This window comes from Polyergus mexicanus, unplaced genomic scaffold (assembly GCF_030449975.1).
Source record: "Polyergus mexicanus isolate NDT 795.1 unplaced genomic scaffold, iyPolMexi1.0 SCAF_12, whole genome shotgun sequence".
NCBI classification, from domain to species: domain Eukaryota; kingdom Metazoa; phylum Arthropoda; class Insecta; order Hymenoptera; family Formicidae; genus Polyergus; species Polyergus mexicanus.
The window spans coordinates 9,067,230-9,095,106 of record NW_027223332.1 but is presented as its reverse complement, the minus strand read 5'-3'; the positions used below and the strand labels follow the sequence as shown (position 1 = coordinate 9,095,106).

Here is a 27,877-nt window from a genome sequence, read left to right as displayed (position 1 = left end):
GTCGAGGGAGCGTCGTTCATTAAATTATGTACTTGTCTAAAGTTATTTTCGGAATTTCTATATCAGAGAGAACAAAGAGAAAAAGAGAATAGCCCGACGAAATGACACAGCTCAATAGAAGTCGCGATATGCAAAAATCGATTTTGATCTTTAAATACTAATAAATGAGAATATATCATATTTCATTTTTATTTCACATATATAATGTGTATATTATTAATATTTAAAAATTTTAACTATAATTACGATAATTGCTTTCTTCGTACGGATTAAATCGATTATAAAATTATACAAACATATATATATATATATATATATATATATATATATATATATATATATATGGATAATAAAAGCATCCAAAAATTAAGCTTTAATTTTTTTTTACTAAAAAAACATAATCATTGGTATATTAGTCAAATTGAGACATTTGACTCGACAAGTCAAAATTAAGTACAAGATTACATCAGATTTTAAAGCTAATCACTATTAAACTAGTCCCATTTGAAATACATCAGTGATCAAGCGTGTCATAGGTATATCGAGCGCTTTCTAGTATTTTGCACTTTATTACGTAAAAGTAAATGCGTATTATAGCATTTCGAACGAGGAATTTCAGATTATAAAAAAAAGTTTAGACAAGTAGATGCATTTTGCAAAAATTTCCATTAGCAATCGCCATAAACATTTTATGCGACCATAATATTTGATATTGCAGTATTTATAAATGAAGCCCATATAATAAATCTGCCAACTGATAGATGTGTTGTACGTTCTTTGTATGTATTTTGAATTATTAAAGGTTTTATTCGTCAGTATCCTCACAAAAAAAAAAACTATTTGCGAAAATATTATTCATGCCTTTTCATTCTTGAAACGACGGAAAAGCGATAAAGAAGATCATAACGAGTAATGTCGCGTAAACACAATGTCACCGTAAAATATCGGAAATTCGTGTCCCGGCAAACTTACCTTGAGGTAGGACGGTGAGCAAGAGGACTATTTGGAGACCGGCGGCGACCGTATTATAAAACTTTATTCGCAACTGCGGTAGATCTCTTGTCTGGTGCGCCATGGCAGATGAATTTTGCAGGCCCAAGTCGAGGCTCGACACCGACTCGCTCGATGTTCTTTCACTCGGTCCCGACGTGCCCCGTCCTGACCGTAATGCACTGCACAATTTTGCGCGTTCACTTTTACATGCAGCGGTCACTACGCTCTAATATCGCCCGGGAGCGCTTTGTTGTCCGCTGCGTCAATGATTATCGTCATCGTGCAGATCTCGCGAGTCGAGCTCAATTCCGCGCGAATCATCTGCTAATCGATACTCGATGCCCTCGCTAACGCACCTCCCGACTTGGCCGTCATAACCGAGCGTTCTTCCGCGCTTCTCGGTTGTGCGTATTCGCGAGATCTCGATTGTTGAAAGGTGGCGGCGTTTTATCGTTCGTAGAGAAAACGCGCTACGTTCGCGCGACGATGCCCCTCAGCATTTCGAGCATTCTCGCGAGGAATCCTGAAAATAATGATTTCGCGTGTATGTATATGTGCATGCGTGCATGTGTGCGTGTGTATAGGTGTGTATGCGAACAACCTCTTCGCGCCCCTGTTTCCTATCGCGCGCGGCGTCGTTTCGCGGCATGCGTTTGCACTATCTCGTGTGAATTCGACGAGATTGCTCTTTCAAACCTTTTATCTATAGAATTGTGCATAATTTTTAAGATTTATTTAGTTTATTTCAAGCTAAAGATTCGCGAGTTTCTTCGTCGCAATATAATTTTTCTAAAATATCCATTTCTCAAGTTCACATTACCACTGGAACTTTATATGAGAAATAATCGAAGATACGATATTTTTAGATTATTTTGTCAAAGATCCTGAAACTTGTTATAATTATCTAAGAGAAATCTAATGAGATTTTTGATTAATTATAATCTGATAATTTACCTTATACATATAAAGATTGGAAAATTTTTTTCCAAAGCTTTTATATCGAAATTTCAGTAAAATAACATTCACAGCATCATTTTTAAACTATAAATTCAAATAAAAAATTGTGCACAAAATCTGTACTACACAAATTTACGTAGAGACCGTTCTCCATGAAATAGTGATATAAGACACTAATTTGAATAATACTGTCATTTATCGCGATATTTTTGCCGGTGTACATAACGGTTACAGTCGTTACGCGAGTATCAAAGACTTGGATGATTTGCAAGCTGGGAGGTTGATTTACTATTTCTCTATCAGCAAGAAAAGATTTCTTGTATTCTCTTTGGAGAAACGTGCCACGGACTAACAATGAGCACGATCGGTTTCGCCAAGCCCCGTTATCATAAATTTTCCATCCTCTTGTGGCGAGACCGAATGAATTATTAATATAATTGAAAAAGTCGCATATACGCAGACTCATAAATCGATCTCTACGGATTAAACTTGAAATAGGTTTGCAATAATTAATATTATTACACGAGAGAATTGAGAAGAGCATAATTATATTTAATATCACGCATATTGATTTTAAAGAGAATTTGTAAAATTATTCTTATCTAATCTACAATTTTACATAACGAAAAGTATTAAATATATTATCAAATCCTATTAGATACATAAGAAAATATTCGTCTTAAGAGAAGAAAATAATTAGGAAAAAGTAAAAATTAATAATCATATCACTGTCTTGTGCTTTTTAAAAATACAGTACACGAAAATGTGCTCTCGTTATCGCGCATTTACCTTTACGTGCACCAAATTATATCAAATATAAATGTTCCGTATTACATAAGGAAAATATGCGATTTAATTAGCTGCAACCCTTTCCAACCAACCAACCAACCAACCAGCCATTGATCACGAGTCCAGCATTACGATGACCTATTTATCGGATTGACGGAGGAGCGTACATTAAATGGCACGCCATTACCTCAGTTTCTGCCTATATCGATATAGGTAGGAATTTTTTCCATTGTCTCGCGCGCCACGAAGAAGCGACAATGGCGCGAGTTTTAATCTCACGGGAAATGCGTCTGCGGAGTTTTGACGCTGCGACGCAGTCGATACGAACGTACCTATGATATCCGGTATTTTTTCACGCGGTATCGTTCGTCAATTACGCGTACGCGTACTTCACAAGCTTGCCTTTCGGCGTGCGTGCGTCGCCGATTCTATCGTCTTAAAAAAGATCTCGTCTCGAAGAAAAAGGACGAGAGCTCGTGCCGTTTACAGGTGTCCGTGGCAACTACGCGCCCTCGTTACAGCGAATCCTCCTGCTCTCCCCCACGCAGCGGCGTCCATCGTTACGAGTACTCTCACCCCGTTCTCGACCGGCACCGGGGCTCACCACTTTATTACTCGCTCACACCCACCTCGACGATTCGATTGGAATTTCCGGCCGCGTGAGCGAAACAACATAGATGCACGAAGGATACGCTGGATATACTCGCGCGCGCGCGAGTTCGTAAAAAAGATTTCTCCCGATACAAAAATTGGCCGAAAAAGATTTCACATCCGCGAACAATGTCGCGATACTCCGAATGCCCGTGAGATGTGTGAGGGTTAAAACTATTCGTCGTATCCGGCAATGTCGGCGAACGTTTGACGAAACGATGGTTTTAACCGTAGCACCGCAAACGACGCCGCGATACTTTTCGCGATTGGCTTCTCGAGCCGCGAGCACGCTGCCGCGATTTAAGACCTACGTGTGCTCTCTTTCTTTCACTCTCGTGGCTTCGAGAGGGGCGCGGGTGTGCTATCGTGACTCTTGGCAGCACCACGGACCTGCATTCGCGACCTGGCCGGCGATCGTCTTCCTCGTCTCACTACAGTCCACCGCGCGTTCCATCCTCCCGCGGAGCAGCACCGCCACCTCCGCCTCCTTCGCTGCCTCCTACTTCACCGGAGCGCAACACGGTGTTGCCCGGTATCTAGGCAACTTTGCGGAGCGTGGCTGCTCCCTCTGCCAGCAGCCCGTTCCACGTAGGCAACGAATTCACCGCTGTCGCGCGTCTTTTTCTCTTCTTCTTTTCCTGTTGACCGCTCTCTTCTCTTTTCGCACCCTCTCGTCGCACCCGTTTCTTTTTTTTTCTCAACAGGGATCACGCGTTCGCGCGAACGTGCATTCTCGTGTATCCGCATTCATCATCGTTGCCCTTCCTGTTCTGTTGCAGCTATCTCTTCTTTCTCTCCGCGATCCCATCCGTCTCTGTCCTCGCGTTGCTCTATGCGCCGCTTCTTTTATCCGTAATTGCTTTCGTCCTTTGGCGAAGTCGTTCCTCTTGTATGCACGGTCCTATCTCGCATCGCGCGAATCAGCTTCGACACGAGCAAAATACAAATACGAATAATCCGAACGACGATCAAGACGATTGTGGCAACGAACACGATGACGAAGAGACGCGTAGCTTTCCGTACAGGCCGCGCGCACAGGATGTATGCCGCGAAGTCCGCCCGAACGTGGCAACTCGCGCGCTAGACTGAGACAAGGGCTAGCAAGAGGGAAACGACGGAAGATCAGAGAAATAGGAATGGGGAGAAAGAGGTGGCAAAAGATAAGGGATGATAAAGAGAGAAACAAAGAGAAACAAAGAGAGAGAAAGAGAGAGAGAGAGAGAGAGAGAGAGAGAGGGGGGGATTGGACACGCGGGGATGGAACCGCCTCTTGTCCCTGCAAACGGATACCCGAACCGGAAACCGAAACCCCTGAAAAAGGAAGCGGTCGGGGTCGTGTACGAGCTACCGGTCGAGCTCTCGCGACTCGCAGCTACCGCCGCGATATAAGCGCGAGGAGCGTTCCCCACGAGATGGGGCATAATCCTCCGCCACCTCCATCACCGGAGCAGCCACCGTCCCCCGCTGTCCCTACCTCCCGTGGCCGCCTCCGGTCCCCACCACGATTTCGTTGGAGGCTGCGGACTGGACCAGCACGCAACCAGCGTGACCCCCACTACATCGCGAGCACAGGGGAAGTAGACTCGGGGGTGCGATGGCGCGAGGGGGGAGACATCGCGGGGCTCGAGGGGATGCGAGAAGGCGGGTGAGACAGGCGGCCCGGGGGCGGAGGAGAGAGCCGGAGGGCAGCATCCCCGAAGCCCACCCCACAGATCAATATTGTGCCCACCACCTTGTACCGGAGAACCTACTCTGTCTCTTTCCTATAATCGTCGCGTGCCGTATGTTTCATCTCTCTCATCTCCAACCACCCTCTTACGAACCCCCGTGGCTCACGGCCGTTGCCGCGTATCGCGAGCTCATTCTGCTTCCCTCCTCTCTCTCTCTCTCTCTCTCTCTCTCTCTCTCTCTCTCTCTCTCTTCTTTTCATCCTCTCTCCCTCGCTCTTATTCTCGCCTTCTCTCTCAAGGGTAAACGCGCGCGCGCAAGGGTGTGCGTTGATTCCATCGCGACCGTCGCGAACGATGCTGGAGCATGGTCCAAGTCCGCCAAGGAGGATTGGCCTCGACGGTCGAGATCCCAGGGACGCTATAGTTTCGGTGTACCAAAGGGTACCAATATGACACGGGGAATAAGTAGAGCATGGATGGATATCGGATGAGTCGTTTTCAAAGTTTGCTTGGAAAATGCATGTTTAAAACGAGATTGCTGGATGGACGAAATGTTACGTGCACGGTCATCATATATCGATCAAAGTTTTTACAAAATGGGCACGCGCAACGTTTTTCTTGAATAAAAAGAAACGAGTCGCAAATGTGATGTAACAATGTAACAACAGATTATTTAAAAAATAGATCTTAGTTGACAGCTATTTGATAACGTTTTTGCTTTTTTAAATCTAAGGAAATATTTAATGATAACAATTGTTTTTTTCGTAGACGATTATTTTGAAATACTGATCAAAAAAATGAAATTTAATACAATAATATAAAGTAATAGATACGTCAATACAATGTAAATGAATAGATATGTTTTTAAAAATTGGATAATAAATGTGATATTTCTCGAAAATAATCGGCGTGATATGCTGCTCCATATATTTTTAATTACTTATATTTATAATATCATGTGTATTAATATATATAAAAATATACAGAATTATATTTAATAAATTGACAATATACACACAGGTAAAATCTTCTTACCAGCAGCTGTTTGTTGAAGAGATTACAGGAAAATCATACAAGGCGCTTAAGTCAGTTAGAGATCATAATTCCATAGAAACAAAAGGAGAAAGAGAGAATAAACGCGAAATTTTTTAAAATATTCTTTATATTAGTTGGTAAAAATTGCTTAATAAGAAATAAACAAATTTACCTTCTTATTTTTGTCTAAATGCAACTTTTCTTATGCTATCGCTGGTAATCTTCCTTCAGAATCGTTCAAACTGCATCACCGTGCCATGAAAATATAGCAAGTCCTTTTACAGTCGATAACGCTGTACCGGCTTTTGCTTTCATCACCGTATGTTGTTACTCGCCAAATTCTTACGAATACCTCCCTTTGAAAAATATATTCTAATCGAGGAAACAGATTCCTTCCAAACACGTTTTCTCACAAAAGATATTTCGCGTATATAATAAAACTCGGGAAAAAAAAAAAAAAAAAAAAAGAAAAAAAATCTGTCTATAATTATATGTAAAATATATTTCTTCCGTGCCTCTCTCCTTTGTCCGCGTAACATTGTTTCAATCCCAATATTTTTATAATGTAAGAATATAATATATATTTTAGTTTTTTTCACTCACAATACTTGAAAGTCATTTAATTCGAGCGAAATAACTCTGCGATATTCAAAATTGTAATGGATACCCAAACTATAATCAATGAAACTTATTTATTCATCAAAGTTATTCATTGATTTTACGCAATAATAGCGTGGTTTGGATGAATTATGTTAATAATTAATATTTGCATAACTATATCTAATAACACTGATTAAAGTTCTCATTATACAATGGAACTGCAATTAATAATTTGTAATCAGCCACATAAATAACGACCTTAGACAAGTACATAAATATTCTAATCATTAGATATGGCATTTTCCTAAATAGTAATTATAATTGAATGATTAATAAATGTAATAATTAAACGATTTATTATTATTCATTGTGCGTGTTTTTCCTCTTTATTATTTCTCATGCATCGCGTAAAGTTGCTTGAAATATTCTGCATAAGCTGTGGTATACATAGTATAATGCACTTAGTAGAATATTATCGTTATAAGTGTCCACACACAACAAAATCCACGTGCGAGTAACGAGCAGATTCAAGGATTCAGCATTTTCCTTTATATATACGAGGTCGTTTACTCATTGTTATAACTTCCTTAGAAGCCATTACAAAGACGCTCGTTCCCCTATTCTAAGATAATTCGGCTGACACAAAGCACACAGCTACCCAAAGTTTACGGAGAGAGAGAAGAGAGAAAGAAAGAGAGAGAGAGAGAGAAAGAGAAAGAGAGAGAGAGAGAGGGGGGGGGAAGAGAGGCAATTTGCCATACGCTACATTAAATTTCACAAAAGCGGGAAACCCTTGCCACGGCAGCATAATCACTAATCAAAACTACGTTTCTAGACCGTGTCAGGCATCGGGTTCGTTCCCGTACCATTTAGAGCAACATCGAATACAATTACCTACCTACTCAGTATGCTAATTATGGCAAGACGCCGGATGAGATAATATATCGTCATCTTACCCGCGCCGTTTCGAGATGGTCAAGGCTGAGATTCGCCACTTCGCTCCCAAGAAATTCGCTCGTACTGACAGATTAATCGGCGCGAGAGAAAAAATCATTGAGATGCAAATTTTTGCGCGCTTTAAGCGTACCTGCAATCTTATCCTCTCCATTGTCCGAGAACCAGAATGTGAATTATCGCAACGGCGGATTGAATAGTGGCGAAAATTCTTATAAATATTAATGATAAAAAAATTTCGACGTTTATTAGAGCTGGCGAAAGTATTCATTGAAAAGCGTTGAAAGCACATATACGAATCTATTCATTCGTCTGAGCGATTATCGCGCGACGACCAGCGAGTTCCTTGCGTCTCTCGGAATGGTCAAGGCTATAGGCTGAGACGGATGGACGGACCGGTACGAGAAATGAGCGATGTTTTGTAGAACGCAGGTATATAAAAGCAGGAAGGGAACAGTTGCACCTGGCAACCCTGAGATGGAACCCGAACTCACGCCTCGCAGGCGCGTCTCTCACCACACGATCCGATCCATCCCACTCTCCATGGTCCATTCCTCACAGCCGGCCGTCCCTCTTTGAGAATCAGCCTGCTGGTCGTACACTCGCCCAAAATAATAGAAATTGTGGAGAAATCAGCGTTTCCCCCGGGCTATCCCTTGTGGACTATTGTGGCGCCTCGAAGAGCGACGAGACTCCTCGACGAGACCGGAACGCTATTGTGTACCGCCGAGTTTTCGCTCTTTTGGATCGCTCTTGCACCGTCCAGAAATAGTTTGACTTTTCTGCGCTCTTTTCAATTTCATTGCACTTTAATGCCGATTGCACGAGGCACCAGGTGTCACGGTAGTACCCCTCTGACGTATCGCTTGCTCGCTCGCTATCGGCCGGACTTTTATTTACGACGTGCGACGAATCCGATGCGGAACGCTCGGTTAAATACAGTAGAGAGAAGAAGGGGAAAAGGAGAAAGGGGGAATGGACAAAGTTCTCTCATGTGTGCTCGAGGGGGTGAAGCAAAACCGCGCGCGATCGACCCGGGATTCTCTTTCTCTCTTCGAACTTTCGGGTCAAACATTCGATGCTGGAAACGTCTATTTAGGTCACTCGGTTCGCGAACAGATCACTCGAAACTTTTGCGCAATTGACGTATCCGGGACGGAATGTGCGCGATCTGTGCAAATATGTGTTTTCGACGTTGTGCTTCGAATGAAACGGAAATGTTAACGCCTTCCCCTATCCAGCCCTGACGCGAGTCTGCGTACGATCTGCAGCCGATGCTATTTGTTACGATAAGAATGAAACTTCGAAAAATATTGGGTTTATGTTATAATAAAGAGAGATATTATATAAAATAATGTTTTAAATATAAACGTATTTCAACTTTGTTTAACAAATAATATTGCAACTCAAACAAAAATATTTTTTTGAAGATGAATTATTTAACGATTATTTAAGGTCTATATTTTTTTTAGCGAAAATATCGAGAAAGTTAACCGTTTGTCAATACTTTTCCAATTTTCGAAAATTCCATTTCTTGATAAGTAAACTTCAACTAAAATTTCTGTTAAAGTAAAGTGTTTCTATAATCAACCGAGTAATAAAGTTTTTGTTATCTATTTATGTAAAACTTGAATCATGAAAACTTGCGATATAATGTTATATCTTCGTTTGCTTTTGTATTTGCCCTTTTTACAAATTTTCTTATAAAAACTTATAAAAAACTTTTTTTTATAAAAGAGAAAGAGAACACAGAATTGCGCTTATGTAAAGAGTGAGAAAGAAAAAGATAAATGATTTAAATAAATCTAGTGTAATGTTGCAGTATTAGTCACCAAAGTTAAAGTGGGTTATTTTTTCGAGTTAATCAATGTTACGATCAGCTGACTCTTTACTTACGAGGTGATAAATTATTTCGCGGATACTTCACGAAGCTTAGGTGACTTTGATTATAGAAACGGAATACGATTAACTTTGCACATCAAAGACTTTTACGAGCGGTGTACGAGGAATGGCATTAACCGCATTTATTCTCGTCTTACTAACTCTTGTCAGCTGTCGCGTGTCACAACGATAAAGTTTCCTAGGACAGAGTACCATGCATACATCCAGCTCTCTGCAAAATTATGCATTGTGTCGATGGAAATCTATCACGATAGGTGTTTTTATTGATTGCCGTTTTTATTGAGGCTTTTGTCACGCGAAAGATGGAATTTCAATAACGGCCAATTTTACCGAAAAGATTTATATTCAATAATTATCTCTTGTCAATTTAGCCCTATTTTAGATTTCGCATCGGGTGATATTTCGAGGGCACGTATACTAATTCAGGCAAATAGAATTGAAAATGTATCGATCAGCATTGCGTTGAATATATACATATTTATTTCTATCATATAATTATAATTATAACTAAGCCGTTTAATAACTATATCCACGTTCTTCAGTCGTGAATCGGGGCATACGCACAGAATCTCTAATTAAAATGCGTCGAATGCATCCAAACTAACATAAATGCCTCGTTAATCTCGCTGATTACAAGACCGCCGAGGGTGAACTGCATCTCGCTATGAGCCATCTGTGAGTCTGATGACAAGTGACGAAGAAAAGCATTCGTTAAGGGAGTTTCGTTTTTCTTTTTCCCCGCAGTGTAAGTTATGAAGGGGCACGATGGTGAAAAAGAGAAAAGATACGAAGCTTGGCGTAAAAAAGTCTGGTGTATAGCAATGCTACGCTAAGTAAAATGAGTAGAGAAACGTGTCTCTGTGCGTGAGGTATTCATTTGGGAGAGAGAATCTCTCTTTCTCTCTCTCTCTGTCTTTCGCCTCTACCCTACCTTTCTTCTATCTTTCTTTGTCTCTCGCTGCGTCTGTATATTCCAGAATACTAATGACGCCGCGAGAGAAAATCCGCCTGGTAGTAACCCAAGAGTACCCACGGTTACCTGCAAAGTTTCCGCTTCACGTGCCAACTCGTGCAGATTCGTACCTACTTCGAAGGTGCCTCACTAAACGCCGTAACGTCCGCCGCATTTCATAAATTAGGAGGAACATTCCTCCTGGGAGAACAAACCCTCCAAAACTCGACGCGGAAATAGAAGACGTACTCGGTAACGCGGCACACGGACCGGTTATGGCCGTAGGGGGAATACGATTGTTTCACGGTGGCATACATAAAATGGGAAGATGCCACGGCAAACAAAGTAACGGCAATATCTCGCATGACTTGTAATGTTATGCCAAATTGCGGCGATGTCGGTCGGCTGGTCGTAATAGCTGTGGTTATATAATAAGAACATGTTCTACCAAAATTAATTAATCGCTTGTATGTGAATTTCAAGAGAGGGGAGTTTAGACACACGTTCGCATTTGTTTTATGATGATACGAGATGTAATATCAAGATTGATATATCGGATCGGCGGATTAGCCACCAGGATTAGTCTCTGATGAAATTACCGTATCGTTCTTATTGTGGGCATTCGCGTTCTTTTCTTCTCGAGAACGTGCAGAGAATAAAAGTAATATCAAGCGAAGTTAAATGTTCCGGGAAATTATTAATTTTTACGAAAATAGAAGTTGCCGAATTCTTTTGATCGTCGAATTGGAAGCGAGCATTCTGTGTGATGTAGGGCTAATAAACGAGACTGGTTGGTTCAGGCAAAAAAATCAAGACGAATCTCTCTTGTTACACTGACAATCGCGTTGTCTAGCTTCTTCTAAGAACTTTATTATTTATCAATATCTATTTAAAAAATATATATAATACATACACATTGTATTATATATAATTTATTATGAAATTTTCCTTCTCGCTTGGACGTGCATCATGTCAGGAAAATTTTGTATTCGATAAAAATCATATAATGTCGCGATATGTTTACCTCATAAAATGACAATATCTTTTATGCATCATAAAATTCGAATTATATTACGGCTTCTTTAAAACTTTAGAAAATGTATAATATATATCTCTAAGAAACTAGTCATTATTTAGATATATTTTAATTTGTATTTAATTTCTGCAAATTTCTGCAAATTTAAGCAATTTTTAAATATAAAAAATGGAAAATAAATTTTTATATGTAATTATTTTTATATATGTCCTTCATTTTTACAATAGTTACAAAGAATGTACCAAATATATAAACAGAATAATATCCGCCTATATTAAAGCCACTCGATAATAACCCTCTCTTTGTCGTTAACGTTCTAGAGTTAATCATGGACTAACAAGTATTCCCAAAACAAACACAAGCACCCTAACTCATATCTCGAGAATTTCATCTCTAGCCTTCGAGGAACTTTTACGGCCGATTTGCTGGAACGCATAAATAAGAAATGAGATGCATGACGGCACATTTGTCCGGTGAATGAAAAAAATGTCTCGCTGGCGCGCGCGTGCGCGATGAAGATTTATCGAAAGCTGTTCTGACGGAACTATTCGTTTCCGGAAGTGGTTGGAAACTAGTTGGACATTCAATTTCTCTCCGCGAGACGATTTGTCCATCGCCGCCGATCGAGGTGCGACCTCGGGATTCCATATCGTGCCCAACGACTCGTATCCGTCAGGTAAGTTTCGTTTTCCAATCCCCTTAGCTCTCTCTTCCTCCCTCTTATCTCTCTCTCTCTTTTGCCACACGAAAACCAAGTACGAAGTATAAGCGGGCTTTAAAAGCCGAGGATTGAACTGCGGAAGAGCGGATGAGAAGCTAGCTGCCTCTCGCCTAACTATACGAAATCTGATACAGTTTACGCGAGTATCGCAAAAACTTCGCTTTGTATCCGAAGTTCTCCATTCGTTATGTGTGTGTATGTGCGTGTACGTGTGTATGATACTTTCTATCTCATTCGGATGAGCGTTTCGATCGGCCAAAAAGGAGCAGATAAAGGCACCCTTATCTACGCTACTTATTGTCGGAGGATGCTATTATGAAATTGACTGGAAACCGTACTCGCTATTCGCCGTTGAATGACGCGATCGCTTCTTCTTTTTTCTCTACTAATACACCGGAAAATTTATTCATCACCGCCTCGGAGAGAGATTGCCAAACGGATCAAAAAAAGAAAGAAAAAAAGCTCACGGTTGCTCTGATTAAGGCGCTGAGATCTGCGCGGCAAACAATCATTTTTTCGTCCGGCCAATTTCGAAGAGAATTTCCATTGTAATCGGCGGTTGTGCGATGTTGTTCATAAATCATGCCCGAACAAACGATTTGTAATTCGTACCCGCGGCGTACGGATGCGATGGACGCTGCAAATCTATCGATCAATGACGCCGCGATAGCGCGATTCGCGTTTTAATTCTGACAAGTATACGAGGATCTCATAAATTGAATTTATGGAAGAGTATTAAATTTAATAACATCTCATACATCTCACAGAGATGATTGTTCATCAGTGATAATTCAAAAAAGTTATTGATATTGCGATGTTTTTGTGTAAAAATGAAACATTATTTCAGTTTTCTCAACAATGAGTATCATTCTGTTCACCGATCACCTACATACATATATGCGTTTGTTATCGAATATCCAATGTATCCGATATACACGCTTGTTTATAATATTTATAAGGCGTCATCGCGTATTTCTAATAGGAGTGTATATTTTTATGCTCGACACGGATTACGTGATGCACGCGTCCTGTATACAAGCACGCTCTTTCGGCGATGGAGAATCGATTGGACACCATCGTCTCGCCTTCTGCGAGTTACAATAAATAGCGAATAGCATGGTGAAATTCGAGACTAAAACGACGGAAAAACTAAGAATCGGCAGAAAATTTTAATTAAAATCCTGGATCTGGGTTAAAAGAAATTTAATTAAAAACAAGAAAAGAGTAGAGAGAAATCAAATGTTATAAACGACCTCGCGAATCGCAATTTACTCACAATTATTTATTTATATTTAATTTTCACGATAAAACGCGACTCGCGATGGTATTAAATTCGCGAATGTATCTGATGCGCGACAGGTACGGACGGGAAATACAATCGCGTCTAGTTTAATGAGCTATCGATTCAAACTAGACGTCGTTTTACAATTTTATATGCACAACGATGCGTCGGCGATCGATCACAATTACGAGATCGCATGCCGATGCGAGTGTCGCGAAATATCGTCAGCGGGAGTTCATCGAGCGAGATATTACGAGCGCCGGCTGGAGTCCTTGCAAGAATGTAACCAGCCGGTATGACAAATCGTCTACATGCCATGCGCAAATCCAATTTTACGAAGCACGATCCCGGCGGATGGAAGTGCATCGGCAACGCCGAGGGACGCCACGCGATACGCCCGCCTGGTCTCAGGCATGACGGCGGTTGAATTCCACCGGGAGTGCAAGTTTTTGGTGACTTAGCCAGGCAACCCTGGCCGTCCTCGGATGGCGGAAAGTGGGTGTATGCCGGAGAACTCGGCAGGGTGGCTTCGGATATCCTTTCGAGAACGGAGAGCGCATCGGAGATAGCGATGGGAACGAGACCGGGATGGGCGAGTTTCGATTTGTCGACGAGCAATATTGCGCCACGCGCACGAGTTTTATAAACTCGTCAACTCGAGAATTTTTCGACAATTTCGAAAATCGAGCGAGTATGTTGATAGCGCGAAAGAGACGCGAGATCGTCCGTAATAGTCTTTCGATTTTATCGTTCTTTTCGATAGCATCGAAAAATTTCGGTAACTCTTTGGAAAAGTTGGCAAATGTCCAACGTCAGGCAAGACTTTGAAGATTTTCGATCGCCAAAGTTTGTTAACATTGGAAGAATTCGAAGAGCGCACGCCGCTATTGAAAACTCCGTATTTAACGGAGCGGGTGAGAAATCGCGAGTGCACCGTCCGGAATCTCGAATTTGCGCTTGGCAATCGATGGGATTCCATGCCGTCACTGCCGGTGTTACAATTTCACCCTCGTCCTTCGAAGGCTTCGTGAAAAAGAATCATACGGAGACCGGAAAGTAACGTCGAGAGCACGGAGCGACGACGACATGTATTGCGCACAAGCGTGCGTTTCCACAAAAATAAATATAGATTTTTATTAGAATTTTCCTCGACTTTGCGCATAATCGTCTCGACCGTGACGATATAAATCGTCTCGACGATCTCTCTTTCGTCACGCTTGTTTACTTTATACAAAGCTAACGGTGCTTACGCAATTTGTAATTAAAAGATTTTTCGAACACAAAGAAAATACATAAATCAGGTAAACAATCCCTGCCTTTGTCGACGTGGGAGATTCAGTGAAGCGGTATAACATTGTGTCATTCGGCTCGGAGTACCACACTGTTAAATAAGATAAAGAGAATGTCTGCCACTCTTTATACGATTGATGCGAAGTGAGAGAAAGCGATAAAAATATACCGTTTTAGCTTACACACAATCCCCCCATTGCAAGGACGCGCGTTGACGATGAGCTTTGCGACGTTGTTTCACGCCCGTTATGGTACGAGGCGAGGCAAGATTGTATACAGTTAGGTAATAACTACGAAAATGCATGCCTTATCTCGGCAGTGAGTACTTAATGTAAATGATTTTGCCAAGTTTCGCGGGACAAAGGGCGCGGGCGTAGTTTCGAAACTCGCATGCTGGCAACAACCTCGGAAGTTTCTCTGAATTTTAATGAAAAATGGAACGGGTATCGCGCGTGCTGGTTGTATTTGCGTTACGAATGGTGGTGGTGATGGTAACGGAGGATGCGATGGTGGCGGTTATGCTGGCGATAGAAGAGGTGGAAGGGAGGGCGCGAAACACACAAACACAAACACGGCTCTAGTTCGGTAAATTGTTTGAGATTATCGCGCATTACTATCAATTAGCATCTGCGCATCGTGTACACGTTACTCGCGTAATACCGCGGAAAAAGGACAGATGATGCCTGCCGCGAGATACAGGGCCGTCGTTGCATCGGGTTTTGTAGCGTGATACATCTTGCCGAAATTTTATCTCGTGTATTCACGGTTACGAGATTCGAGTTTCTGAGTCGTATGAAAAAAGCTTTTTACTATTATAGCGTGGAATAAAAATTCCAAAAAAATATTCAACACGTATGTTATTTAAGATTTTGAGAATAAATTTTATGAGAGAACTTATCGGACTGTAAAGCAGTCGCAAACCATATTGCATCGCGTTTTTCACATAGCTCTTACCAAATTTTTATCGTCTTTGTATCAGTATACATATTGTACGCATACATATATATATCTATAACAATTTATGATGTACGGTAATTTCATATTAAGAGAATCTATTTCAAAATACATCATCTTAATTTTTTTAATTTTGATACAAAATTGCCAAATACATTATTGAATAACGTGGAAGAATGCGCGCGTAACGATCGCGTAATAACACGCATAATCATAACGAGGATGCCATTCGGAAATCGATCAGCGCGCGCGTAAATCTCGTATGCGTGAAAAAGAACGTAAATCTTTTTATAGCGCGCAATTTAACACTCGGTTTATACGAGAGCGAGGTATGTTTCAGAGACAGACATACGGCCACCCTGTCCGTTCTCGGTTAAATCGCGTTCGCAATCAGTCGCCGCAATCGTCGCGATCGACGACGAATTATGGTCGCGTCGGCCCTGCGACATGAAACCTGGAGGGTGGCGGCAATTACACCCCGCAGGGCCGCATTCGCCCTGGCAGGATACATCTGCCCTTTCTTACCCCGACGTGACCGACGAAATTATGTGTGTAATAGACGCGCACGCGCTCGCAACTGTCGAGGTAAAAACGATGAATCTCGATGAAGGGATTACACGGGCAATCGTATTTAACCCTTTAAATGGAAGGGAACGCGAATGGATATAGCACATTTTGGAAATTTGCATATTGATATTGCGCGTTGAAATTTACTTACCTTTACGCATCCTGTGAAAATAATCCTCGAAAAAAATATTTTTCTTTCTCTATTACATACAATGCTAAGTGACTTAAAATTTTTATGATAAAATTATGATTGTAATTTTTTCATAATTATTCAGAAATATTTTTTTCGTACAATTTTCTCTAGTCAATAAATTTTAAATTATAATATATACTTAAAGAATTATTCTTTCCATCATTCATGAAAAAGGTAATAAAAAAGGTAATATTTTATTATTAAAATTTTATAAAAAGAAAGTATTATTATAAATAATTATATTATTATTCGTTAGTTAGTATTTTACAAAAAAATCAGTTTTGTTTGGGATAAACGATACGATAATGTGCTTGCATAAATACTATTTTCTTACTTTATATAAATACTTTATATAAATGTATCAAATATAGTATTAAACATGAAAAAATATGATAGCACATCATTCCAATCTAATGTCTCATATCATTTATTGGATAATTGAGAATCGTTTATTAAATCGGGACGATAGTAAAACTCGCTCCTATCGTGTCCCTTTGAATGTAATTATTAAGTTGTACAATTAATTATTGCTCGAGAGAGATGCGAAGAGAACTTTCGTTGGTCTCATTCATCGTTACAATTGATTATTGTACTTGCTTCTTTGTTTTCAAAACGTTCTCTTTCCAACGGTCAATTATCTTTATAATTTACCCTTATCTTCTTGAAGTCAAAACGATATATTATTATTCGAATATAAGGTGCAAAAATAAAAATGCGCGTATTGAGTAACGAATAAAAAAGAAACTGATCTATAAAAATTATGTAACACGATCATTTGATTATATAATTGAACATAATTTATCGCACAAAAAAATAATAGAATATCTACATTGAAGACTCTTTGAAAATGATAATATTTTATAATTACACGTATAATTAATGTAATAAAAGAGAAAGAGAGAGAGAGAGAGAGTCCAATAATTAATGCAACTTAATTACTTATATTATATAATAATTAAATATTATTTTCTTTTGTATAAATTATTATTTTCCAATCTTTAGTTACATTGACCGTGATATCGCAATTTTTACTTTAACGAAAAATAAGTAATGTAAGATCTATTCTCTCCGCGGCATCATTTCGCAGCTCTCATTTTGCAAGAAACATGAAAATATTAATATTCAACACTCACCGTTTTCTCCTCCGCTGTACATAAAACCGGAAATCCGCAATATGCAGCATTGTCGACGACGTGCCGAAAACCACAAACAACCGGAAGTCGCTTTCAATCCTCGATCCTTCAGCAGCATCCCTCGTTCATCTCGCTCTCGCGTACAACATACGATATTCACTCGGAGCAGTTCAGAATTTATCGCGTCGTTTTTACGGAATAACTCGCATATAAACGAGCGAAAGAATTCATCCGGCCTTTATTTACATTGCGCGTGATACCGTGGATCGGAATGTTTACATCGCGATACGCGCCGGCCAATTGTCTACCGTGTATTTCTATATATTTACCTCGAGTCGAGTAACATAAACGAACGGTCACGAACATGCGTACCTTAATTGACACGTTACGGGCCCTCGTCGTCGGCCGACAGTCGCATTCGATCACTCTTGTCCGATGTCCGATTATGCACGCGACGCACTTGGTACGTGAAAATAATGGCGGCGATCATTTAAGCGGAAGTTTCGACGCGACGCGAATACTATACGCGATATTAATGATCAACTCGCGTTGATTAGAACGACCGCGCGATACTCGATTCGCCACTCGCGATACTCGCATTCACGTTAGCTTGCTCGATTATTAACGCACGACTCTCCCTTCCTCTCCCATCCTCTCCCATCCCATCATTTTCTCCCCTTCTTTTCTCGCACGAGCACGCGAAAAGTGCGCAGCGAAATCGCTTTGATCCCGATATGACACGTCGCGAAACGTTGAGTGTCTTATGTATTTTGAAGCATCGCAATCTTTTAAGAATCGATACGTGTCGATATTATGTACTGTTTATAATATAAGATGAATTATGCTTAAATTAATAAAAGACTATAAAATCGCGGATTATAATTAACACAATGTTCTTTCATTTAGTTTCTCATTTGACTAATATCAACATGAATCATGCGATCAGGAAGACCGACTAAAAAAGCTTCGAAGCGTTTCATTGACCAATCAGGATAAAAATAATAAAAATTTCTTTATTCCGATTGGTTAATGCTTCGCGGCATCTCTAGCGTTTTCTCGACCGCAGCCAAAGACGCGAATATAGTTGGAACGAGTTCGCTTTAAAGTTGGTTACGAAACCGCGCGAGATGCGCGCGTAAAATGCGCCAAGTGTCATGGCGGAGACGTATAACGCGCGTCTAACTCGCGTCCGCCGATCGCCAGTTGAAAAGACTTTATTATCGTCGCGAGAGTTACCGCGAATCTACGTGCGATGTGTATTAGCGTACGCTTTCCTCGGGTAGTGTTGGAAAACTGTCGGCCAATCGTGTTTAATTACGTGTCTCGGGACGATCGTCCGTCCGATGATCAGTTGTTCGACGACCGTTAGCGATACGGGCAACGGGTACCAAGTGCGTGAAATTCGGGAGTGTACGTTTCGAATCGTCGCGATGTATACTTTATCGCATCGTTCTTTCGTAAGATACGATGCGTGTGATATCAAACTCGCGAATCGGAAAGTAGCGTCGTCGCGTTGCCTCGCGAGAGAAGATCGAGAGCATAAATCAAGCGCCTCTTGTTCTTGGAAATGAGCGTATGACTTATCGTTAACTCGCTACACACACGTTGAGTCTACGTAACCGCGTGTTGAATCCTTCATAGAAAGATCGAGTGCGGCCCTGGGATCGCGACACCGCCTATTCGCGTGAGGCACACAGTATCCGTATGCTCGTATTCGACGCCTTCTTATATATGTATATATCGCGGCGCTATCCACATACGCGTCGCTCGTCGCTCGTTCTCTCTGTCTCCGTCTCCCTCCCTCTCTCTCTCTCTCTCTCGGTATGGCGTAGTACCGCGCGTCGCCATCGGCGGTGAGACGGCGGCGCTGTCAGTCGTACTTCTGCCGTGGCGCCATCGTGTTGCGTCGTCCGTGCTCCCGAGTCCGTGCAACGGACCACAGTTCGCTCTCCGCAGCTCATCGTGTCACTGTGAGAGGTAGACGCGCCTTCGTCGTGTCGTGTGTATATATATATATATATATATCAAGCAGTGCGAACCTTGTCGTGAGAGCCGCGCGTGCGAAAAATGCCTGGACAGTGAGTGAGAATAGAGAGATAATAAACAGTGACGCCGCGGGGGGAAAGGGACGACGTGTGAAATCGCGGCGCGCGAACTCGAAACGGACGGGCGCGCGCGACACATGAGGAGGAGGCGAACTCGCCAGGCGAGTTCGGACGAAGAGGAAGCAGCCAAGAGCGATACTATCGGGAGCGGTCTTACAGCGGGGAATGCAACTACGGGTTTGTCGTTTGCGGCCTCGGCTGGCCGCCACGCATTCGGAGACATGACGCGATGATCGTCGAAGCACCCGGTGCAACCGCCTTTACTACTCCATCACGCTGCTGCCACCGCCACCGCCGTCGTCGTCGTCGTCGTCGTCGTCGCCGTTCACGTCCTCCGCCCGCGTTCTCCTCTCTCTGTCCTCTTCTCTCTCTCTCTCTTTATTTCTCTCTCTCTCTCTCTCTCTCTTTTTCTCTCGTATCTCACTCCCGTGTGTGCGTGCACCGCCCCGTAGTCGGCACGAAAAGTGTGACGGATAAGTCGTTTCTATCGTTCATCGTAAACGTTCCAGCCAAGAATCATGGGTGATGTGCACGGGCTTCGTCTAGTTAGTGACCTCAGTCAGGAGGATACCGTCGGAGACGACGTCGGGACGTCGACAGTCGTCGGCATGCCCATTGGGGTAAGTCTCTCTATAAATTAACATAAAAGTATTATCTCATCGTGATTTCTTTATACATCGAGATTAGTTTGTGTCGCGCCTAAAGAATTCGAAGGTCAGACTCTTTTATTCGTTGCGAGTTTTTTTTTTTTTTTTTTTTGCCCGTTAGCTGTCTCGCTTGATTCCCCGTAAATGTTTACATTGTAACCCGACTCTTTGCGCGAAAATCTCGTTAACATGGTTGTCCCGTTTCTATTCATTCTAGAATCAATAAGGAACAAAGTCAATAAAGAGAAAATGCTATTTTACGCGATTATTCCCTTTCTTCGTGATATTTGATTTTATGTTAAGAGAAACTTCTGTTTGATAAAATAACACGCTCATAATTCCTTTATTTTGAACGATGACATCGGTTTGTTAGAGTGATTTCGAATGAATTCAGTAAAAAGCAATAGCAACGACGATAACAATAATATTGATGATACACAGTGGATTTATTACTTATACGGTGCTCCGTTAATTCATTCGAGATAGGAATTTTGTTGATCGTGCAGGCATACAATGCTGTTTTCTGTAAACAAATACGAACAGCTAATCATGATTATCGCGATGAAATATTATCGCACATTATCGCATTTGAAATATTTCCAAATTGAAAATTTCTTTTTCATACGATGTTTTATTCGATTTCAATTTAACACTTCGAGTGATTTAATCGTTTTTCGTGAATAACGAAATGGAAATCGTTAACAAATACAATATTGTTGATTATTGAAAATTATATGGTTAAAAATTTTTCGGAAAAAAAAAAAATTTTTTTTTTTGTTGTTTTTTTATTTACGAATCTTTAATTGATTCAAGATATCGGGCAATTCGATCGCGAGATCGGTTTTTTTTAGAATGACGAATATTTTGTTTATTCTGTGATTCAAAATCAGTTTTGACTTTAGGATCAGTATTTTTGTCACATTGAAGCACTGTTATGCGAACGACGCAGGAAATCTGATGACGATCATTATAATAATTATATTTCAAAGATAAGTGGTACTTTTATGAATGCGAGACTGTAAGAGTTTTTTTGCGATGAGATGACTGCATCTCAGCACTTGGCTTAAGAATCTATCGTAAATGACGCAATCGGCGAAGCGTCTGATCGAGTAAAACGATGAAGTCGGTAATAAATAAGCAGAACCAATTATCATTATCGGGAAGTTTAATATTTTAAGACTTGATCGGATATAAAATTTTCTATATTGATTATAACATTTTTTTCTTATTCTTACATTTATAATCGTAATTATATCTCGATAAATGCGTATAAAATCAATTATTCGATAGTTATGTAGAAATCGTTAATTATATAAATCAGATTGTGCTCTATATGAAAAATGCAGAGATCTCGTATGAAACTGATAAAGAGGATGTGTTCGCGTACCGATGTTAACAGGAACGTTTTGCTCTAATATATCATTAGCATTCTCATGTTTAATTTCTATTTAAAGTTTCATGCCCAAAGTTACGAGATTGTAGCAACTACATCATGTAACTAGCAATAACACATATCGACGCAGGCACACGCACACAAACTTATCTGCATTCGCATCCGCATACCGTTAATGCGAATACGAATGTCCCGAAGTTAGTTTCGACAAGTTTCAAAACTACGCGCATTTACACTGTCAGACTTTGAGAACGGCGAGGCGTGAAAAACCGCGGCGAAGATTAGACGATGAATAAAAAAAAGAGAGAGAGAGAGAGAGAGAGACGATCGCGTTAATGTCTGATATAAAATTCACGACGAGCGAGGTCGGGCGCAACACTTGGCTCGCCGCTGCTAATACTGCTTTACGTAATTAAGCCTGAGCTATCAAGAAGGCGAGTTGGTAACGAAATTAATTGATAATGTGTGACATAAAATGCATTAACGGCCTTGAAAGCCCGCAACGCGCGGCTTCGATAACCTAAACTAGGCTCTTTCATGAAGACGCCTCTCTCTCTCTCTCTCTCTCTCTCTCTCCCTCCCTCCCCCTTTTCGTTATATATATTTTTTTACGTCACGTCTCTTATCGTATTCCGATGCATAATACATAAATTCTCGATTACCGTGGAACATTATAATCCTCGTGATCCTCGCTCGATGCGTGCTTCGCATCTAGACGTACGCAGTCTAATGCGTATCGCGTACATAGCCGCGAGTGCTGACGCATCGTATTTTCTTCTCCTTTTCGAAATACCGGTTCTCGGATTAACGCATCGGGAGCATCGCCCATTCCGTTTATTCGATCAATCGCGTCACTGTCTCGTATACATCGTGTTCGCAGGATCCTCTCTCTGTGAATCCTGCAACCTAATAATAAACGCTATTCTCCGTAAAACTCTCCTTTCTCTCCGCTCGCCTGTCTCTCTTTCACTTCGCCTTGTTTGCTACATAGCCCGCTGCAAGCTTGGGAATGGTATCACGGGCAAAGTCAAAGAAAAAGAACGATAGCAGGGATATGAAGAAGGATGAGAGGGAGAACAGCTATTGTAGATTGTTGCTCCTTTTCTATCTTTCTCAATTTCCTCTCCGTCTCGCTCGCCCGCTTTTCACCTTTTCTGTATCGAGCCTTTTTTCTCTTTCTCTTTAAAAGCTTCATCTCAATTCAAATGCAACAATAACTCATTATACAGGGTGAGGTACCTAAGACAAGCCACCCGAATAATTCCTACAGTTTTGGAGATAGGAGAAAATGTTTGAAATAAAAGGTATGGTATCGAGGGGGAAATCTTGTGGAAGTGAACATTTTTTTTAGATGAAGGCTTAGGAGATTTGAAAGTCATCTTTATTTTTTTAAATAGGACCACCCTAACTTTTTTATACAAATGGATTCCTCGTAATATTTGGCACAAAAAATTATAAGGATAAGATGGCTAAGAAGTGAATAGTTTACGAAATATTTTTTTTTTTCCAGTGATACATATTTTTCAGTAATAATATCTTTATATCAATTATTATTATTGCTCATTAACATATTTATATTCGCAGAGTTTTTATTTTCTCGTATCTTATATTTGTTTCCGATAATTTTCTACATCATATTACGTTACGAATTTATATTCGTCATTCTTTGTTGTATCTTGCGGGCACGCGTTTAGTTCATTTCACTAACAATATAAGTGTGGCACTCATCTTTCTCATTGAATCAACACAATCTCGCACAAAAGGAAATTTTGTAGACATCTACTGGTAAGTTGTTTGTTGACGAAACTGGGCATTAAAGCAGATATATCCGAGATCATATAATAAATGATATTCTTTCTTCCTTACTCTTTGACGCTCAGCAGGTATATTTTCGAGACTGCACAGAGCGTGCTGATTCGTGAAAGTTCCACAAATCGAAATGTAAACGTATAGCGTGTTTAAATTATTACAATCGACGGCGATGAGGCTGCTGCGGCGGCAGCATCGAATCGCGTACGTCGACGAAAGATTAAAGCGGCTTAAATACAGACTGTTCGTCGCTACGTCAAAGGCATCGGTGTCGCGCGACCAACGGAGAATGAAGCGCGTCTGACGAACGAGAAAGAGAAGTGACAGAAAATGATAAACGCGGCCCGCAAACACGGTTTTTCGCGTACGTTTAGATTTTCCATAGCCCCATCACGATGATGAGCGGAAAAAATTTGCTTTTACACGTCACGTTTGTCAAAAACAACGTGCGCGCGCGCAAGTCGCACAAAATTTTTACGATTGCACGTCCATATCACACAATTCTTGTTTCGAACTAGAAATTGTGCGTCAGACATTACAGTAAATAAATGCAATTTTTTACAATTCTCGTTTAATTTGTTCCCTGTAGAAGCACATGTGTAAATCCCTGAGTATACAGACGATTTTATATTTTAGGTTTATGATACTAGAAAAACACGTTAAAATATCATATGGATTACGAATGAGTTCGTGTCATTTAACGTTATAATTACGAAGCAAACACCGCGGATTTAGGAGAGAACAAAATACTTTGGTAAATATATTCGTTCTAGTGTTCTCGCTACGCCCGAGTTTTCCGTATTAATTTTTCGAATTAACGGAAGGACTCGTGACTGTAAAGAAGCTCGTAACAATTTCCGAGATTGCATAGTATCGCGCAAAGTATGTAATAATATCGCGAGTACCCGAAGTTATCCAAGGCTTACGACTGCATTTTCAAATTATCACGATCCATTTCCCTTCTAATTTCCGCGAGCTTGTTTCTTAGCTGGGCGTTATAATTATTGTGTAGCGGAGCGCGTTTTCAAAGTTTATCGCGCGGCTTGTGGAAGCGGTACGTTTAATATGCCGACCGAGTTTCTCGCCAAGAGAGAGAGAGAGAGAGAGAGCTCTTAATTCGTTTTTGCGATTGTCAAAAATTCGCCCGACCGTGAAGTAGCCGTCTGTTCGACGCGAGCTCTCCGCTCCCGCAACTCTTAACTATTAATATAGATGACACTCCTAATCCCGTAACAATCGCAGAATGGCCTTTGTACAGCATAAATATTTATCGTCTCATTAACATATCATCGATTCTCGAGAGAATTCTCTTGTAGTTGTGAATCCCAATGTTGTTAAAAGTCCGATCGATAAAAACTATCAATCGTTATCTTCTCATAGAAACGGAACGTCCTTCGTGCAGTTTGCTGGTTGAAGAAACAAGAATTTATGCGTCATCAGCTAATAATTTAATAAAATCAATCTCATCTTTCTGTTTTCCTTGTATTCAATTTTGATATGCTTTTCACATACGAATTTATTATTCGTTAAAAAAAAATTTTTTTTTTTTTTTTTCATATGCATGAATATTGTGCGTCTCGGAATATAAAATCTAGCTATCTAATTTAAGGAGATTTGCAAAATTCGGTTCGAATGTCTCGGGCGCGTACGAAATGTCTGGGATACGCGAGCGTAAATCCTCGTTGCCGTCAGATGTGAATTAGAGATTGGATATCGCGACGCTATTGCCGTTTCTTCGGCACAAGTAGATGGGAGTCTGAGTTACGTTAACTCGGTTACGATAAACGCGGGTGCGTCGATGTCTACGATGTGTATATAAATCCTGATTGCGAGATAACGCCGCAGGGGATATCGTATTCTCGTTCTAGTATAAGTTTAACGTTCCGAGATAACGCCAAGGGCCAAAAGCCTATTAGGCCCGAAGATTTTTCTTTATCCTTGCGCGCTTCGACTAGACGGCTCAAGACTTAATCGTGAATTAGCTCAAATTGCAACTAATTTCTTTTGCCTTTGTGTCGGGGCACGTCGCGATAATTTAATTAACGCGAGGCAAAGTAGCGGGGAAGGGCCGGGGTACCTCGCGGAATGGAAAATTACACCTGAATTGAGTTCCTATATGCGGGACAAAATAGCGGGCTATTATATGCATTAACGTATCCAATGGCGTCCCGCGTCGCGACGCGACGGACGCGAGGGGACGCTTATGCACCCCGCGCATATGTCGCTCTTAAACCCTCCATACGTAAAAGGTTCGATATTTCATCCGACACGTGGTGTTTTCGTGCCAGCAAGATCCGCCACGTAGCTGAAATAAAAGCTTTGACGATCCTAATATATCCTCCGAGTATATATGCTGTCGTATTCCTGCATTTCTAAGCCACGTTAAACCGCGTCAGCTGGTATTTTCCGACATAAAAGACGTACGAAATTGAAGAACAACAGAGCTCAATATACTTTATACGATATCCCGAGTGTTTTTCCCAGTTTTGACGGCCGTTTAGCGTTGGCAGGACTGTGTTTTTTGAACATGAAAAAAATTAAAATGGGGATACCGGATAAGGAAATTATATACAATACACGTTATGTCTTAGAAAACGACGTAGAAACGAAATGCTAAAAACTTTCTTTACACGAATACATGGCAGTAAAGAGCGATATTTCACTCAAGCTTACAGCACTTTTGAATTCAATATATGTCATGGTTAAAAATGATGGATTTTACATAGAGAGCGCGATAATCCTTTGATTGGTCGATTTCTATCAAATGATCGTGCGTTCCTTTTATCGAAGCGAGACCATTCGGAGTGAGAGCGATCGAGACTTTTCCGCAAAGACCGACGCGCGATTGATTTCGCTCGAGATTTTTCGTCGTGGAAAACTCGGAGTTCTCCGTCGGGCGCTGCGTGGCAGCGGAAAATGCCACGGGTGAAAAATATCGAGCCAAGAATACTCTTGATATCCGGTGGCATTAGTATCAGAATGGCGTAAGATAACGCCGTATCTATCTACCTACTTATCTACGTGCCTCGAAATACTCGGCGAGGACACGCTGGACCGGTACTACCGCTTTTACTCTTTCTCCTTCTTTTTTTCCCTGTCTACGATTCTGTCTCACGATGCTGCCTTATAACTCTCTCTCTTTCTCTCGCTCGCTCGCTCGTTCTTTGCGCCCTGTTCATTTCATCTGGCTCTTGGATGCATGCCGCGCCGAGCTCAAGCATAAACCGAGCATGTCTCGATGCAACCGAACCGGTACGGTAATTATTATCGTGGAGCAACGAGCGAACGACTCCACCCGATACACGATACAGATCGGTACGCGTTCGCGATACACACGCACGACACGTGTGTATCGCGGTAGCGTAGTACACGCGTGTATATAGATCTCGACGGAAATGTCAAGAGCCGCATGTGAATTCGAGAGCGCGATATTGTGTTCGCAGCTCTGATTTCCAGGAAGCGCGATCATTGAGATTAAGTCAACATATATGTATATATTTACTACGCTAGCTTTCGAGAAAGTAATTCTTTCGGCTTTGTAATTCGAGCTTTGCGAAGAGAGCGATATCACAAAGGGACCTCCCCGCCCCCATCAACGAGATACGAGGAGAGAGAGAGAGAGAGAGAGAAAGCGTTTATTACCGTTATATACTAAGCTGTGAGAGATATAAGGAGGGAGAGAGAGTGTTTGTCTATTGAAGACCTTAAGATCAGATTTCTTTATAAACCTCAACTGAGCAATTAAGTGTTCTACACGATGAGAGAATATAAGATAGCAGCTATGAGAATCAGTTACTAGTACTATACCAAGTGTAAGAAATCAAGAAGCAGTAATAAACTCGATTGGCATGTCGATTAAAAAGTTTGTTTCCTTTACAATTTTTTCTTCTTTTCGATCATTTGATATGAATGTACATTGTTATTATCAACTAAAAATGAGCCATATTTCGTTACATTTGAATATTAAAGTTCATATTTATATTCGCTTTTAATAATACACGTAGAACAAAGATTTAGAGTACTATATGTATATTGCGTATATGAAATTACTATCGTCAATTTCTTAAAAATAATTTTAACAGCTATTTCAGATTATTCCATATCTTTTGGTTTTATATTGTTTGAAAATTCTTTTTAATGGAACTAGAAGTAAAATGAGAAAATCTTTGTCAGGAAACCGAAGTTCGCGCAATCGCAACGAGATGCTTCTCGAGAGGCTCTTGGAAAAGCATAGACTTTGTCAA

The 27,877-nt window shown here is 40.9% G+C and overlaps 2 protein-coding genes across 11 annotated transcripts in view; one reads left to right on the top strand and one right to left on the bottom strand.

The window, feature by feature from the left end:
* The window catches only part of Nachralpha6 (nicotinic acetylcholine receptor alpha6), a 223,693-nt gene extending 205,439 nt beyond the window's left edge, over window positions 1-18,254 (bottom strand). For 7 of the 10 annotated variants that reach the window (XM_070305201.1, XM_070305202.1, XM_070305205.1 and 4 more), the window contains exon 1: window positions 17,680-18,254. In XM_070305201.1, coding sequence (XP_070161302.1) covers window positions 17,680-17,797 — 118 coding nt within the window. In that variant the 5' untranslated portion in view covers window positions 17,798-18,254. Of the gene's footprint in view, window positions 1-972; window positions 1,517-3,701; window positions 4,776-17,679 lie in introns of those variants that run through there. The other 3 variants (XM_070305203.1, XM_070305204.1, XM_070305210.1) reach the window with 3 other exon arrangements.
* A 588-nt stretch (window positions 18,255-18,842) lies between these two features.
* LOC138938314 (leucine-rich repeat and immunoglobulin-like domain containing-NOGO receptor-interacting protein 4) overlaps window positions 18,843-27,877 on the top strand; it is a 191,785-nt gene continuing 182,750 nt past the window's right edge. Inside the window, exon 1 of the mRNA XM_070305200.1 lies at window positions 18,843-20,404. Within this exon, the coding sequence (XP_070161301.1) occupies window positions 20,303-20,404 (102 nt within the window). The 5' untranslated portion in view covers window positions 18,843-20,302. The remainder of the gene's footprint in view (window positions 20,405-27,877) is intronic.